The sequence below is a fragment of the Carcharhinus amblyrhynchos genome, chromosome 1, assembly GCF_965287045.1.
Source record: "Carcharhinus amblyrhynchos chromosome 1, sCarAmb.v2.hapA, whole genome shotgun sequence".
Classification (NCBI taxonomy): domain Eukaryota; kingdom Metazoa; phylum Chordata; class Chondrichthyes; order Carcharhiniformes; family Carcharhinidae; genus Carcharhinus; species Carcharhinus amblyrhynchos.
In genome coordinates this window covers 40,542,530-40,560,384 of record NC_137324.1, presented here as the reverse complement: position 1 = coordinate 40,560,384, position 17,855 = coordinate 40,542,530, and the positions used below count along the sequence as shown (strand labels likewise).

Here is a 17,855-nt window from a genome sequence, read left to right as displayed (position 1 = left end):
CTACCACACCCCAAAGATGTGCTTTTAGGCTGATTGGCATACCAAATTGACCCTACACTATTCTCCCCTGAATCTGGTTACAATAGGGGTACCATTCACATACACACGGGGCAAGGTAGGTGTAGGAAAATGCTTTGTTAAGATGGCGGCATGGGCTCGTTGGGCCAAAGGGCCTGTTTCCTGTGCTGGGTTGTTCTTTGTTCTTGGTTTTCCTCCTCCCCTACAAAAATCTGAGGATATGTATCAATCATTACAATAACAGCTTCTTCCCTGCTGCCATCAAACTTTTGAATGGACCTACCTTGCAGTAAGTTGCTTTTTCTCTACATCCTAGCTATGACTGTAACACTACATCCTGCATTCCCTCCTTTCCTTCTCTTTGAACAGTATGATTTGTATGTATACCACACAAGAAACAATACTTTTCACTGTATGTTAATACATGTGATAATATAAATCAAACCAAAATCACAATGGGGTCTCTTCCATATCCAGGAGACCAAATGCAGACTGGGTAACTGCTTTGCGGGACGCCTCCACTCAGTCTTCAAACATGGTCCCAACCTTCTCATGGCTTGCTATTTTAATTCACCAGCTTGTTCTCACACTGACATCTCTGTCCTCGGTCTGCAGCACTCTTCCAGTGAAGTTCAGCATAAACAGTCCTTATTTTCCGATTAAGCACTTTACAGCCTTCCAGACACTGAATGCAAGAACTTCAGACCTTGAACCCAGTCTTCCATTTTGATTCCCCACCCCATCCCCTCCTCCAAGTGCCAGTCTGCATCTTGTTTTCATATTACTGCTTTCAGGCAGAGCTGTTCATTATTCAGCCATTAACACTCACGTTGGACACCAATGTTTTGCTATAACTATTACCACTGCCTTTGCCTTTTCTTCCATGACATCTTTGTTAATTAATCACTCTATCCTACACCAGACCTTCCCATTTGTTCTTCGCTTCCCCCATCACTCTCCCCTCTGCATAGCATTAAACACACGGTTCTACCTCTGTACAAAAGCAAATTACTGCAGATGCTGGAATCTGAAAGCAAAACAGAAAATGCTGGAAAATTTCACCAAGTCTGGCAGCATCTGTAAGGAAAGAAAAGAGCTGATGTTTTGAGTCCAGATGACCCTTTGTCAAAGCTTTGACAGGACAGCATGGTGGCACAGTGGTTAGCACTGTTGCCTCACAGCACCAGGGACCCGGGTTCGATTCCCAATTTGGGTCACTGTCTGTGTGGAGTTTGCACATTCTCCTCATGTCTGCATGGGTTTCCTCCAGATGCTCCGGTTTCTTCCCACAGTCCAAAGGTGTGCCAGTTAGGTGACTTGACCAAGCTAAATTCTCCCTCAGTGCACCCAAACAGGTGCCAGAATGCGGCGACTGGGGATTTTCACAGTAACTTCATTGCAGCATGAATGTAAGCCTACTTGTGACTAATAAATAAACTTGAACTTTTGGTTACAGTTCCACTTCCCTTCAGTTCTGAAGAGTCCTACTCGACTCAAAATGTTAACTTGGTTTCTCTCTCCACTGTTGCTGCCAAACCTGATGACTGTTTTCAGCACTTGCTGATTTTACTTAATTTCCATTTCAGACAAATTGAGACATTTAAGTTTGGATAAATAGATTAGGCAATTTTATTACAGGACATGTCTCTTACCCATGCAGAGTGCTTGTTAGATAAGGTAGATGGACAGTTTCCAATTCTAGCTGCAAGGACTCTTCAGTGTCCCGATACTTCAACATACCATCTGGTGTCTGGATTTCCTTTAGGATCAGAGGCTCTCTATGATATCCCACTTGAACTCGAAAAACATAACCATCCTAAGAAGAAACAGAAATAACTTTAAATAATCTGAGGTAGTGGCTTCGCTCTGTTCTTAGTCGTTAACTACTTGTGGACATCTGACATATTGCTGAAAAAACAGGCTGTCAAAGCTTTTCATCTTGCACCCATCAGAACAGGTTCAAAAGAATACTAACCGTAAAGAGAACAACAATTTACAGGGCATGAGAAGTGAAGTGCTGATTACTTGGCAGGCAGTAGAGAAGCTGCCATGGAGAATGCACCAGGGAACAGTTAATTGCCAAGCTTTTGTTTAAATTTTAACCTGGCAGGTCAACAATGGTTGGGCTGCATCACCCTGAGTAATGAACCAAAGAATGGCTGTTCCCCCCGCATTCCTCCCCCCCCCCCGCCCCCAAAAGCTTTTGACAAGTTGGAAAAGAGACAATGCACAGTTCTGTCAGGGTAGTTTTTTTCCACTTTCCAGTGCGCATCGATAGCGCCCTAGGTGTTAAAGATAAAGAATATACAGCACAGGAACAGACCCTTTGGCCCTCCAAGCCTGTGCTAATCGTGATGTCTGCCTAAACTAAAACTGATGGACTAACGGAGTCCGTATCCTTCCATTCCCATCTTATTCATGTATTCATCGAGTTGCCCCTTAAATGCCGCTATCACACCTTCTCTCACCACCTCCCAGGGCAGTGCACTCCAGACATTCACCACCCTGTGTAAAAAAACTTGCCTCACACATCTCCACTAAACCTTTCTCCACACACCTTAAACCTATGTCTCCCAATACTTGACTTTTCTACCCAAGGAAAGAGCATCTGACTATCCGTACCACTCAATCTTGTAAACCTCCATCAGGTCGCCGCCTCAATCTCCATTGTTCCAGTGAGTACAAACCGAGTTTATCCAACCTCTCCATGTTAAGCAATAAAGCTCTCATGTGGAACAGCTGTTGGTCAAGGATGTCAAGGGATGATTTCAAAACAAAATTGCAGTTAGTCTCTTCTGAAAAGGTTGAGATTCCTTCATCCACCTCGCCATCACAGGTGTCCAGTTACTGGCTAAGAAATGAAAATACTCAAGTCTTGGACAAGCAGCAGCTAAGAATATTCACTTGTACCAACACTTTCCCACATCCCTCCACTGTTAAATTAACTGACAAAAGAAATCTTAACTTTCACTTTCAATAGCAAACCAGTACTTTCTGATTTTGGACAAAGAGCTGTATTTAGATTTGAGGTGGTGCTGCAGCCTGACCATTTCTTGCCAGCTGTCCCCAACATAGCCTCTAATTCTCATTCTATGGTCTTAAAATTCAACTTTAACTCTAGGACTGTAACATTACATTCTGAACCCTCTCCTTTCCTTCTCCCCTGTGAACTCTATAAACCGCATGTTTTGTCTTTATAGTGTGCAAGAAACAATACATTTCATTGCATCCCAATGTGACAATAAGAAATCAACTTCAGTTTTGACACCAAGCCTCTTTCATTTTGTTTTAGCAATGCAGTTTGCCAACATTGGCGAATTAATTAAAAACAGTTCAACACTCAGGTCTGGAACGATACAGGTTTACGTTTGGCAATTACATTTTGGCCTACCTTATACACATCCACGTGAGTGGTTGACGGCTGGGTGGTGAGTTGATGCTGTTGGTGCAGGAGATCAGCCAAGCGTATGTGAAACGCTGCTTTGACACGTTGAATAGCTTCTTTGGTTTGAGGCCATTTCCCACTCCCTTCCATGTGACAAATTACTAAGTGACAAAGAACATTCTGCGTTACACAAAATTCTGAGGGATAACTCAACACTGAAGCAGCATCTGTGAGCAAATATCTTGGGGAATTCTCAACAGCAACACAGCATACAAGAGGCCAAAGGTACAATCACACTGCAGTCAGATTCACACAAAGCACAGAAACCTTAATATACTTGGAGATGTACTGCATCACATTTCATATCACAGAGTTATTACATAAAATCCATTATTTGCGCTTGTCTCAAAACCTCCCAATTCATTGGTATTCATTAGCTTAAAAAGTTAGCTATTTAAAATACGTGCTAATTTGAGAACATGTTCCATAATCTCTCTATAAATATTTAAACCTTTTGGGAATTCTGACTATGGCTCAATGGAGAGATCTTGGGTGTGTTACACATTCAAAATATCACAATTAAGATTAAACCCAGCTCTCAACAAACAAAATACAGGGCTGAGCAATTTGGCTAGAGTTCAGCTTAGGTGTCTGAACCAATATTGGTCAAAGAAAAGTTGCATAATATTTCAGTAGAAGTTCTCACTTCCTGCTTTCCTGACAATCCCACTCAACTCAAGTCTGCAGTTGAATGCTAAATTAGGGTACTTGATACTGCTCCTGAGGAAGGTACGTCAGTGGTGGTGTAGTGGTATTGTCACTGGTATTGTTACTAATAGTAATCCAAAGACCCAGGGTAATGGTCTGGAGACCTGTGTTCAAATCCCACCGTGGAAGATGGTGAAAATTGAAATCAATAAAAATCTGGAATTAAAAGTCCAATGATGGTCATAAAACCATTGTCACAAAAACTAAAACTCAGAATCTGTATAGAGCAGAGACACCATTCAGCCCATCGAGGCTGCACCGACCACAATCTCACCTAGCCCCATGTATTTACCCTGCTCGTCCCCCTGACACTAAGGGCCAATCAACCTAACCCACACATTTTTGGACTGTGGGAGGAAACAGGAGCACCTGAAGCAAACCCATGCAGACATGGGGAGAACATGCATACTCTACACAGACAGTGACCCAAGCCAGGAATCAAACCTAGGCCCCTGGTGCAGTGAGGCAGCAGTGCGAACCACTGTGCCACTGTACTGCCCTGGTACACTAACATCCTTACCTGGTCTGGCTCCAGATCCACAGCTGTGTGGCTGACAACTGAATGACCTAGCAAGCCACTCAGTTCAAGGGGTGATCAAGAATGGGCAATAAATGCTGACCCAGCCAGAAAAGCTCATTTCCCATTGAATTAATTCAAAAAGAAGCTCGATTGAAAGTTGCACTGAAAACAGGCTGACTTGAGAAAGAATAACGGACAACTGACTGAAGATCAATCCTGGGCTGAAGGTCAAATTTTTACAACTAGTGCTTGCACACAAAGTAATATGGTGGAAAGTTTATGTCTGCTCATGCAAAGCAAGCAAAGTGGAGTGGAATCAGTGAAGTTTGATGACAAGTGATGTTTGGGACGTTCACGTGGTATGAAATAAAGCAACTGATTATTAGTTTCTGACCAAGGTTGGCCAAGTGTTTAGCTGGTAGGTAGGCCTGTGGAGACAAAGAAGTGCATGTAGAGAAGAAACAAACATTCGGTTCAAATCACAAGGTGGGGCTTTCACCCCAGGGTTACATTACTGTGCCGATCGGACCACTTGGAGGGGTGACTGACACCAATGATGTGGAGATGCCGGCTGACACCAATGAACCTGAGAATTATTTACAGCGGACTTGAATGTGTAACACCCTACTCAATAGAGAAACTATTACATACCCCCCTCCCATAAAAATAAAAGCAAATTACTGTGGATGCTGGAATCTGAAACCAAAAGAGGAAATGCTGGGAGATCTCAGCAGATCTGGCAGCATCTGTAAGGGGGGGGGAAAACAAACCTCCGCCACATCTTCATCTGTTACAGCTAACCCTCCAATGTCAGCTTCTCTGCTGTTTGGCCTTCCACACCTTCTATTCCCTCAATGGACTGCCATTAGCAGCTTTTCCCCTTGCTTTGGTGACTATGAGCAGACGAGTGAAGGAGCAGAGAGAGAGCTAAGATTTTACCTGTTAAAAACCTGTTTAAAATAAGTTTAAAGCACTTTGTTCTTTGTAGAACTGTTTAAAGCATTTATTTATTGTATTTACTGCTTTAAGAATTCTGAGGGAGTGGTTAGAAGGGAGTTGTGGGCCAACAGCTTTAAATCAGCGCCAGGTTTAAAAGGAGGCCTGGTGTAGACAGCGGGCAGTGGAGTGAGAGGGAAGTAGAGTGAGCTATTAGGGCTTAATATCAAAAAGGGCTTAGGAGAAAAAAGGCCAGGTGAGTTCGTTTGAAAAACAAGGAAAAAAAAAAATTTTTTCAAAGCTACTACAGTGAATAATGGAGGGGCATGTGACGTGTGGTTTCTGTATGATGTGGGAACTGGTGGACCCCAGGGTTCATCCCAGTGACCATGTCTGCAGTAAGTGCAGGTTGCTGGAGGAGCTCCAGCTCAAGGTAGATGAGCTGGCCTCTGAGCTACAGACACTGAGGCTCATCAGGGGGAGAGAGGGTGCCATTGTCAATGGGGTGCAAGTGACATCCACCCCCCCTAGACGGGCTAACTCTAAGGGTCAGGGACAAGAGGGGGCTGCTGGGAGGAGGAAGGGGGGTGGGGAGTGGAGGAAGGAGAGTGGGGAGAGGAGGAAGGAGGGTGGGGAGCGGAGGCCTCAGCCTCTCAAGCTGCATAACAGGTTTGAGGTTCTTGCTTCCAGTGTGGATGAGAATGAGGGAGGTGAGGTTGGTGAGCAAACTGCACACGGTACAGTGATGCAGCAGGACATAGGCAAAAAGAAGGGGAACATAAGAACATAAGAAATAGGAGCAGGAGTAGGCCATCTAGCCCTTCGAGCCTGCCCTGCCATTCAATAAGATCATGGCTGATCTGTCGTGGCTCAGTTCCACATTCCCGCCCTCTCCCCATAACCCTTAATCCCCTCGCTTATCAAAAACCCATCAACCTGCATCTTAAAAAATATTTAGCGAGGCAGCCTCCACCACTTCAACGGGCAGAGAATTCCAGAGATTCACCAACCTTTGAGTGAAGAAGTTCCTCCTCAACTCCGTTCTAAACCGCCTCCCCTTTATCTTGAGGCTGTGCCCCCTAGTCCTACTGTCTTTTTTGAGCGGGAAGAGTCTCTCCACCTCTATCCTATCCATCCCATTCATCATCTTATATGTCTCAATGAGATCTCCCCTCATTCTTCTAAACTCTAACGAGTACAAGCCTAGTTTATTCAGCCTCTCCTCATAGCTCAACCCCCTCAACTCCGGCATCAGCCTAGTAAACCTCCTCTGCACTCCCTCCAAGGCCAAAATATCCTTGCGTAAGTGCGGCGACCAAAACTGCACACAGTACTCCAGCTGAAAAGGAGCGTAGTTGTAATTGGGGATAGTGGGGTGAAGGGTATTGACACTGTCCTTTGTCACAATGACAAAGTGCACAGAAGGGTGTGTTGTCTGCCAGGTGCTCGGGTCCGGGATGTCGCAGCTGGGCTGCAGAGGAACCTGGAGTGGGAGGGTGAGAATCCGGTCGTTGTGGTACATGTGGGTGCCGGCGACGTAGGCAAAATGCGGACTGAGGATCTGGGGAGGGAGTATGAAAAGCTGGGAATGGAATTAAAAAGTAGAACCGACAAGGTGGTCATCTCTGGGCTACTGCCTGAACCAAGTGCAGACGGGCGTAGGGTTGATAGGATTAAGGAAGTGAATGGGTGGCTCAGGGATTGGTGTGGGAGGAATGGGTTTGAATTTATGGGGCATTGGCACCAGTATTGGGGTAGGTGGGACCTGTTCGGGCGGGATGGGGTTGGTCTGAACCGTGCTGGGACCAGAGTGCTGGCAAATCGAGTAAAGAGGACTGTAGACAGGGCTTTAAACTAATTGGGGGGGGAGGGTGCGAGGGTAGGTGACGTTACGAGGTCTAAAGTTAAGGATAGGGTACAGGTAAGGGAAGAGGCCGAGGATGTCCCAATAATAGAGGGAGTAGGGGGCGTGAGTATGGTTGGTGGCGTTACGGCAAATAGGGTCCAGGTGAAGGCTGGGATGAAAGCGCTTTATCTGAATGCACGAAGCATTCGGAATAAAGTGGATGAGCTGGTGGCGCAGATTGACACAAATGGATACGATCTGGTGGCCGTTACAGAGACGTGGCTGCAAGGTGACAGGGACTGGGAGCTGAATGTACAGGGCTATCAAGTGTTTAGGAAGGATAGGCAGGAGGGAAAAGGGGGGGGCGTAGCTCTGCTGATTAAGGATAGCATCAAGGTGGTAAGGGATGATATTGGAGCCAAGGAGCAGAGGGTGGAATCGTTGTGGGTGGAGATTAGGAACAGCAAAGGGAGGAAGACGCTGGTGGGTGTCGTCTATAGGCCCCCGAATAATGATCTGGAGATGGGGTGGGCTGTTAACGCGCAAATAAGTGTGGCGTGCAGGAATGGGACGGCCGTAGTTATGGGGGATTTCAATCTGCATATTGATTGGTCGACCCATGTTGGACGCGGTGGGCTCGAGGAGGAGTTCTTGGAATGCTGCCGGGATAGTTTCCTGGAACAGTGCGTGTTGGAGCCGACGAGGGAGCGAGCTATCTTGGATCTCGTGCTATGTAATGAGGCGGGTAGAATTAGGGACCTTGCGGTGAAGGATCCTCTTGGGGAGAGTGATCATTGTATGGTGGAGTTTCTGGTGCAGATGGAGGAGGAGAAAGTGGGTTCCCAGACACGCGTATTTTGTTTGAATAGAGGGGAGTACAGTAGGATGAGAGAAGAATTGGCGAATGTTGACTGGGGGAGCGCGTTGGAGGGAGGGTCTGCTGAGGAGCAGTGGAGGATCTTTAAGGAGATCTTTCTTGGTGCTCAGCGGAAATTTATTCCGATGGTCAAAAAGGACCGTAGGAGGAGAGGTAATAAGCCGTGGATAACGAAGGAGGTGAAGGAAAGTGTTAAATTAAAAGCGGAGGAATTTAGAGTAGCTAAGAGTAGTGGGCGAGAAGAGGATTGGGAGAGGTTTAAATGTCAACAAAGATTGACAAAGAAGTTGATAAAGAAGGGTAGGAGAAACTATGAAGCTGGGCTAGCGCTTAATATAAAAAAGGATAGCAAGAGTTTTTATAAATATATAAAAAGGAAGAGGCTGGCTAGGGTGAACGTTGGTCCTTTAGAGGATGATAAAGGGGACCTAGTGGTAGGGGATGGGGATATGGCTAAGGTATTGAATAACTTTTTTGTCTCTGTCTTCACGGAGGAGGACGTGAATAATTTGCCAGGTGTTAGCGATGGAAAGGTGGTAGGACTGGACGGTCTTAATGACATTACTGTTACTAGAGAGGCGGTGCTCGACAGACTGGAGGGGCTGATTGTGGACAAGTCCCCAGGACCGGATGGAATGCATCCGAGGGTTCTGAAAGAAACGGCGGAGGTGATAGTGGATGCCATGGTGGTTATTTTCCAGACGTCGCTGGATTCCGGGGAAGTGCCGGATGATTGGAAAACGGCTAATGTTACGCCGTTGTTTAAGAAGGGTGCCAGGCAAAAGGCAGGGAATTATAGGCCGGTTAGTTTAACGTCTGTGGTAGGTAAAATGTTAGAATCCGTCATTAAGGAGGAAATTGCGAGGCATCTTGAAGGGAATTGCTTGATAGAGCAGACGCAGCACGGTTTCATTAAAGGGAAGTCGTGTCTGACAAATTTACTGGAGTTCTATGAGGATGTGTCTAGGGCGGTGGATAGAGGAGAGCCGGTGGATGTGGTCTTTCTAGATTTTCAGAAGGCGTTTGACAAAGTACCTCACAAGAGGTTATTGCAGAAGGTCGAGGGACATGGAGTTGGGGGTAGGGTATTAGCGTGGATAGAGGATTGGTTGTCAAATAGGAGGCAGAGAGTGGGGGTCAACGGGTGCTATTCGGATTGGCGGATGGTGACTAGTGGAGTGCCCCAGGGGTCGGTGCTGGGGCCTCAGCTTTTTACCATTTATATAGATGATCTGGAGGAGGGAACCGAGTGTAGGGTGTCTAAATTTGCTGATGACACCAAGATTGGGGGAACAGCAAATTGTGCGGAGGGTGTGGAGAGTCTGCAGAAGGATCTAGATAGGCTGGGCGAATGGACCAGGAAATGGCAAATGGAATTTAATGTTGGCAAGTGTGAGGTGGTCCACTTTGGTAGGAATAATGGTAGGAAGGACTATTACTTACGGGGCGAAAAACTGCAGCAGGCAACGGTGCAGACGGACCTCGGGGTCCTTGTGCATGAGTCGCAAAAACCCAGCTTGCAGGTGCAGCATGTGGTCAGGAAGGCGAATGGGATGCTGGCCTTCATAGCGAGGGGGATTGAATATAAAAGTAGGGAGGTCTTGCTGCAGCTGTATAGGGCATTGGTGAGGCTGCAGCTGGAGTACTGTGTGCAGTTTTGGGCACCGCACCTGCGCAAAGATATTTTGGCCTTGGAGGGAGTGCAGAGGACGTTTACTAGGCTGATACCGGAGTTGAGGGGGTTGAGCTATGAGGAGAGGCTGAATAAACTAGGCTTGTACTCGTTAGAGTTTAGAGGAATGAGGGGAGATCTCATTGAGACGTATAAGATGATGAATGGGATGGATAGGATAGAGGTGGAGAGACTCTTCCCGCTCAAAAAAGACAGTAGGACTAGGGGGCACAGCCTCAGGATAAAGGGGGGGCGGTTTAGAACGGAGTGGAGGAGGAACTTCTTCACTCAAAAGGGTGGTGAATCTCTGGAATTCTCTGCCTGTTGAAGTGGTGGAGGCTGCCTCGCTAAATATTTTTAAGACGCGGGTTGATGGGTTTTTGATAAGAGAGGGGATTAAGGGTTATGGGGAGAGGGCGGGAAAGTGGAACTGAGCCACGACAGATCAGCCATGATCTTATTGAATGGCGGGGCAGGCTCGAAGGGCTAGATGGCCTACTCCTGCTCCTATTTCTTATGTTCTTAATTCTCTCACCCCACAGTATAAATATCGTCCAGTTTCTATGCCTTTTAGCTTTGACAAAGAGTCACCTGGACAAGAAACGTGAGCTCTTTTTTCTCCTTACAGATGCTGCCAAACCTGCTGAGATTTTCCAACATTTTCTCTTTTGGAATTATACACCCTCTTTCTGCTTTCCTGTTTATAACATGACTTTTGTTAGTTTTTAGCTTAAAAATGATGCCTCGACCTTCCAGCCGAACGGTCTCCTTTGTGCTATAAATCTTCTATGTTTTAGCAGTGATATTGCTGATTCTGCAGGTATATTGAATAGAGCAGCAACAGCAGCATGTTTCGAGTCTGGAAGACAGGGCTGGTCCTGGTAGCTCCCACTGGATGGAAGTGTTCCATTTAGCTGCCTTGTTGTGATCTCAGGAAAAATGGACTTTTCACACCTGGGATTAAGGTTCAACACCCAGCATCTCCATCCAAGGACAGAATGCACAGATGTATGTACTTTGATGTACTGTACAAGTGTAAAATAAATTATTCTCCCTCTCTCACGTTGTAAGTCTGATAACAAACAAAAGCAGCTTCTTAAACTTCACAGAAGGTGATTGTCACAAAAGAATGAATTTGGCGCGATCTTACCGGACATTCATGACACACCCCCACTGTAGCGAGGTCAGAGAATTTGGCATCCTGCCAAGTCTCCATTCACTGCAGTGGGATTCGGAAATCTCGTCATTGTTAGCAGCCATGAATTTCAATCCAAGCAGATCAATAAGACACCCAAAAACCTTTCAGATGAAAGAAAGACAATTTTTCTTAACCTCTTTACCTTTCAATGCTGGGACATATACAGGGCTTGGCTTGCCATTGACAGGCAGCAGACATTTGCTGTTCTTAACATTCACATAAAAACTGCTATCTAGATTCGCTGGCACTGGTGGAAAAACCTATAAAAGAAAGAGACCAAATTTCAAAAGGAATCACTGATAGCTGATAGAAAAATCTATAGATTAAAAGTTAATGCACGCAGGTAGATGCTGTGCCTGACCTTAGCCGGACCTAAACTGAAGTGGGAGAAGTAGAAAGGGTTGTGAGCTTCAAGTTTTTAAGTGCCCAGATCACCAACAACCTGTCCTGGTCCCCCCAATACAACACTACGGTTTCTCCTTGGCCCATCCCTGGGATACAGTACACACTGGTGCACCCTCTGATCAACGCCTCAAGGGCCTGATGGGTGAAACAGGGTTCCGCACCATCTTCTTGTGGGCAGCAGACAACTGTAAGTCTCCTGGAGACAGTGGGTTGGAAACAGCGAGATGTGTGCATCCAACTGGCATTTAAATATGGTACTTATAACTTTGACCCCACTAGCTGATGGCAGGGGTACACATCAGCTTTTGACCTGCCAGTTCGATACTTCCCCTTATTAGTTTAGCTTATTTATTAATATCTCACAGGTATGCTTACATTAACACTGCAATGAAGTTACTGTGAAAATCACCTAGCTGCCACCCTGCGGTGCCTGTTCAGGTACAATGAGGAAGGACAATCCATCTAACCTGCATATCTTCGCCTGTGGGAGGAAACCGAAGCACCCAGACAGAAACCCACGCAGACACGGGGAGAACATGCAAACTCCTCACAGTGACCCAAGCCAGGAATTGAACCCAGGTCCCTGGTGCTGTGAAGCAGCAGTGCTAACCAATGTGCCGCCCCAGTTGGCAAGCACGCAAATCAGGCGTGATTTTAAGCAGCTGGGTAGACAGCACCAACAACGCGTGCACACACATGTTCTACTAAAGAACAAGCACACAGACAGAAAGAAAACAGACAGACAAGAGTAAAGGATTAATCGAGAATAATAATACTCATTATGAAATTACGCCTGTTGACGATTAATTCTGAGAATAATTCCCAAACATGTTTGAACCGGGCAGCTGTCGATCCCTCGGAGTCGGTGCATTTCTGTTTTTATTCTTCAATGTCCCACTAGCAAATCTGCCACTTGTTTTCTGAGATCATCACTTTTACCTTTCACACAGCCGTAACATGCAAACCCTTTTAGCCAAATTATTAGAATGCAATTACGAGAAATTAAAAATGCAGGGAATGTGGTACCAGAGAACAGTTTCAGTAACAATGTCTGTAAGTAATTTATTATCAGGGTGCTTTCAAAAATGACTTGTCAGATATAGGCATTGCTGACAAAGCCAATGTACGTTGTCCTTTGATAATTTCCCTTGGACGGCTTTCTCAGCCAGTTAGGAGTCAACCACATTGCTGTGGCTCTGGAGTCACAAGTAGGCCAGAACAAGTAAGGACAGCAGTTTCCTTCCCTAAAGCACACTAGTGAACCAGATGGATTTTTCCAACAATCAACAATGGTTTCATGGTTTTCCGACAATCAATAATTACTGTTACTGAGATTACTCATTAATTGATTTTAAATGCCACCAACTGCCATGGGGAGATTTGAACCCACATCCACGAAGCTTTATTTATTAGCTGGGGCCTCGGGATGGATAGTCATTAATAGGGGTTAATAAACAGACATTACCACAACACCACTGTTTATCTCTGACTATCTCTGCTTCCCTGGTCTCCCTATGGCGCATATCATCTTCAATTAAATACTGACATAGGTAATCTATTGCCAGCCAGCTGCAGGTTTTACTTAACACAATGACAGCAACGAGGCCTTCGCTGACACCCTCTTCAATTTGGCTTTCCTTGCTGTGTGAATGTGCTTGCGCCAAGTCTCAATATGTGGATTAATTACAATCAGCCATCTTGTCACTCCCTGAATAAACACTGGCTCAAGAAACATCCTTTTGGACAATGCAGAGGCACAGCACACTGGATCATCATGGGTTGGGACTTGGGTCATTTGCTTCAAACCACCCTGCTGTCAGATAACTGAAAATAAAAATTCCAGTAGGTGAAAGAACTCAAATGGAGAGTCCCCAGTCAGCTGCACTCAGATTACACTAAATATTTTTGTTACAACTCAGCAGTTAAGCTTCAACTAGAGAAATGGAAGCAAGGTTACTTTTTTGTGAGGGTGGCATGTAATTGCTGATAAATACTTGGCATCTTTAGTTAACATTTTACATTTATGATATTTGTAAAAAAAACATCGTTCAGGTGCAATAACGTGGCTTTAAAGTTTATTTGTTTATTAGTCACAAGTAGGCTTATGTTATCATTGCAATGAAGTTACTGTGTAAAATCCCCTGGTCACCACACTCCAGCGCCTGTTTGAGTATACCGAGGAAGAATTTAGTATGGCCGATGCACCAAACAGTCTTTGGGCTTTGGGAGGAAACCGGAGCTTCTGGAGGAAACCCACATAGACACAGGGAGGATGTGCAAACTCTGCACAGACAGTGACCCAAGCTGGGAATCGAACCCAGATCCCTGGCGCGGTGAGGCAGCTGTGCTAACCACTGTGCCACCGTGTCAGTCTGTCATTACACACAGAAACAGAAGTTACACTCTGTGTATAGTACTTTATCAAATGTTTACAAACACCTCAATACATAAGTAAACATTTACAGTGAAGCAGAAGGAATTAAAAATTTGAACTGTTCTTTGATCATCAAAAAAAAACAGCTAAACTAGGTCTCATTTTATTTCAGGTTTTGGAACAATCTGCTGCGTTAATTCAACAGGTAGAAACATAGCAGCGCAAAAACTCAAGGAAGTCAAAAGTTCTGTGTTTAAGCTTTGAATATGCAGTAGTTAAAAAAAATGCAGGAACATAAAAACTTCCTGGGAAAATTCCATAGATTCAGGAGAAGGAATACATTGCCAGAGTGCCCCCTGCTGGGGTGAATGTTCAGCTGCAGACGGGAGTCATTTAAAATGTTTTTCCAGCTAATGTGCACAAACACGTGATCCTGAACAGATAATGAATTACTGCAATTCTCTGGAACGTTCATCTTCATTGCAGTCAGTAGTAGTAATCCGGATTTTTGTTTTATAAAACCAGGCCCAGTAATTTATTACACGTACACATGCAAAATAAAACTTTATTTCCTAGGAATTCGGTTGAGAAATCCTCAGATCAGTCTCTACTCTCCTGAGAGAATACCCGCGATACAAGTTCAGAGCAACAGCAGCCCTCCATGTGAAAGAAAACACGTGGAATCCCTCTGCACGATATACTCCTGTATCCTTGGCTTGTCTCTCCCCATTGTGATTCTTGTTGGTGATGGATGTCACAGATGTTTCTCACGCATCTTGGCCAAATGTTGCTGGGTGGCTGAAAGATCTTCAACACTGACCGAGATGATGGTCAACACTGGTCCTAGCTAAGGACCCAGGCTTCTGATAGTAATGGCTGCCACCAAGTTGATCCAGTTTAGGCATTTTTCACTCTCCAGTCTCTGGGTGTCCAAAGGTTGAATCTAACATTGGCCAAGGATTGACAGGCTCAGTAGGGCCTGACAGTGTGATGTCCAGATCCTAGATCGTAACCCCCAACTGACTGGTTCGCACATGTACAGACAAGTTGTGTACTGAACGAGAGGGGCCAGCAAAGCACGGGTTACTTGGCTGCGCCTCAGTTACCTCAGGACTGATGTCAGTGGCTGCAAAATCCTTTTGTAGAAGTGGACAAATGAAGGAATTGGTGGTGACAATTTAAAAATTTAAAGTTGAGGTTTATTTATTAGTCATAAGTAAGACTTACGTTAACACTGCAATGAAGTTACTGTGAAATTCCTTGGGTCACCACAGTCCGGTGCCTGCCTCGGGTGAATGCACCAAACCAGTATGTCTTTCAGACTGTGGGAGGAAACCGGAGTACCCGGAGGAAACCCACACTGACACAGGAAGAATGTGCAAACTCCACACAGACTGTGACCCAAGCTGGGAATTGAACCTGGATCCTTGGTGCTGTGAGGCAGCAGTGCTAACCACTGTGCCACAGTGCACACCTATGTCACATAAAGAATGAACAGCTGAATGAACAGCACAAGGCACTGAGTGCTGTAAATTGTTTGGATGTGTCAAACTCCTGTACTCAGAAAACATCCTCATATACACAGCTTGCAGTAAAAACAATGGCCACATACAGAACCCCAACTGACATTTCCCTGCCCCACTGTGGTGCCGAGACATAGGCCGCAGTTTCAGAATAAGGGGTTAGCCGTTCAAGATTGAGAGAAGGTAAATTTCTTTAGTCTAAGAATTCTTCACCCCAGAGAACCAAGGATACTCATTCACTGCGTATATCCAAGACAGTAGTCAACAGCTTTTTGGATACCAAGGGATGTGGGGATAGTGTGACAAGGTGACGTAGCAATAGAAGGTGATCATACTGAATGATAGAGAAGGCTCCCAGGTCAGAACTACTCCAGCTCCTGTTTCTCACAAAGAAGCAACAACAGCAATGACATCATCTTCCAATTTCCCCAGCTGTGATTGGGTAACTCAGCACTGAGCAGGGGTCAAACTGAGGACCTTCTATTATACCCAAAACTGCACCATCTTAATACAAAGCCAGAGTGGTGACTTTTGAACCAATTTCCATATTTTGCTATCTCTGCACCATCACCTGGAATGTTTCAAAAGGAATGATGCTTCTTCAGTTATAAGAATAGATTTACAATGCTGGGATTCTTTTAAGTTTGTTTATTAGTCACAAGTAGGCTTTCATTAACACTGCAATGCACTGTGAAAATCCCCTAGTCACCACACTCTGGCAATTTAGCAAGGCACCTAACCAGCACGTTTTTCGGACTGCGGGGGGGAAACAGAAGCACCCGAAGGAAACCCATGCAGACACAGGAAGAATGTGCAAACTCCACACAGTGACCCAAGCCGGGAATCGAACCTGGATCCCTGGTCTGTAACACAACAATGCTAACCACTCCGGCACCGATTCTTCTTCGGGAAGAGAAGGCGGAGAGGAGGTTTGGGAGAGGTTTCTAAAATTATAAAGGTTCTGGACATTGTAAACAGGGAGAAGGTGTCCCTATTTGCAGAACAGTCGAGAATCAGCGAATGCTGATTTTGAGTGACTGATGCTGGCAGCAACAGCAACATGGGGAAAACCGGTTTAATGCAGCATATGGCCAGGATGTGGTAAGCACTGCCTGTGCATGTACTGGGCGCAGACATAATCATGGCTTTCAAAGGAAACTGGATACACACCCAAAGAGGAAACAACTGCCAGGCCACAAGGAAAAGGCAGCAGAGTGGGACTTACAGGGCTGATCTTGCGGACAGCAACTGTGCACGGGGGGCTGGCCGAATGCCCACCTGCCATGCTGCAATTATTCTATGATTATTTTGCCCGCTCGATCATCTTATTCTGTCTTAATGGGAGACAGGGCCACACTATCTTTTCCATTTCAAACAGGGAAGGGGGAGGGATCATTATTGCAAGTCAAAGAAGAACATAACACATCTGATCAAAATTTTTAGGCTTCAACCTCTTTTTCTATTTTCAATAGGCCAGGGGGTGCAGCAGGAAGCATGTGGTAACTGTACCAAAATAGAACATCACTGGGCCAAGAATTCCTTGTTCCTTCCAACATAATCACCACACGGGACAGTTTAAAAATACAAACATTGCAGCAACTTGCCCAGCAGCGTAACACAATCCTTTTGAAAATTTATTTATTAGTCACAAGTAAGGCTTACATTAACACTGCAATAAAGTTACTGTGAAATTCCTCTAGTCGCCACACTCCGGCACCTGTTCCGGTCAATCCACCTAACCAGCACGTCTTTCAAATTGTGAGAGGAAACTGTAGCACCCAGAGGAAACCCACGCAGACACGGGGAGAACGTGCAAACTCCAAACAGACAGTAAGCCAAGCCGGGAATCAAACCCGGGTCCCTGGCGCTGTGGGGCAGCAGTGCTAACCACTGTGCCACCATGTTGCCCCAATCTTAAAACACAAAAGCACTGCATTAAAGCCAATGCGGCATGAACATTCTTAATAATATACTTAAGTATACAGAGTGCAAAAAAAATCAGCTTACTTCAGTGAATCGGAACACAGGGTGTATCCCTTGGACTGACGTGACACTCAGGGGAAGTCCAGTGAGGTTCCAAAGTTTCCGACTCAGATCATCATATGACTGCACCACACTGAGTATCTTCTCCTCAGATTCTGAATGCTGAGACAGAAAGATAGGATTCTGGTGAATTTTACTGAGGGTTTTATGAAAGAAAATTATGACTTTTTTGAAAAAAAGTACGGTAGTTGATTCTTACTCATTATTGATAACCTTAAAAAAAAAATCAGGCTTTATTGCAACGATAGAGAATACCGAGTTTCCTCTTAAACAAAGAAAAAGTTGTCAGA

General features: G+C 45.2%; 1 protein-coding gene across 1 annotated transcript in view; it reads right to left on the bottom strand.

Moving 5' to 3' along the window:
• The window catches only part of nol6 (nucleolar protein 6 (RNA-associated)), a 110,644-nt gene that overhangs the window by 35,526 nt on the left and 57,263 nt on the right, over window positions 1–17,855 (bottom strand). Inside the window, exons 16-19 of the mRNA XM_080214038.1 lie at window positions 17,530–17,667; window positions 11,363–11,480; window positions 3,410–3,564; window positions 1,671–1,834 (exon numbers count right to left, since the gene is read on the bottom strand). Coding sequence (XP_080070164.1) covers window positions 1,671–1,834; window positions 3,410–3,564; window positions 11,363–11,480; window positions 17,530–17,667 — 575 coding nt within the window. The remainder of the gene's footprint in view (window positions 1–1,670; window positions 1,835–3,409; window positions 3,565–11,362; window positions 11,481–17,529; window positions 17,668–17,855) is intronic.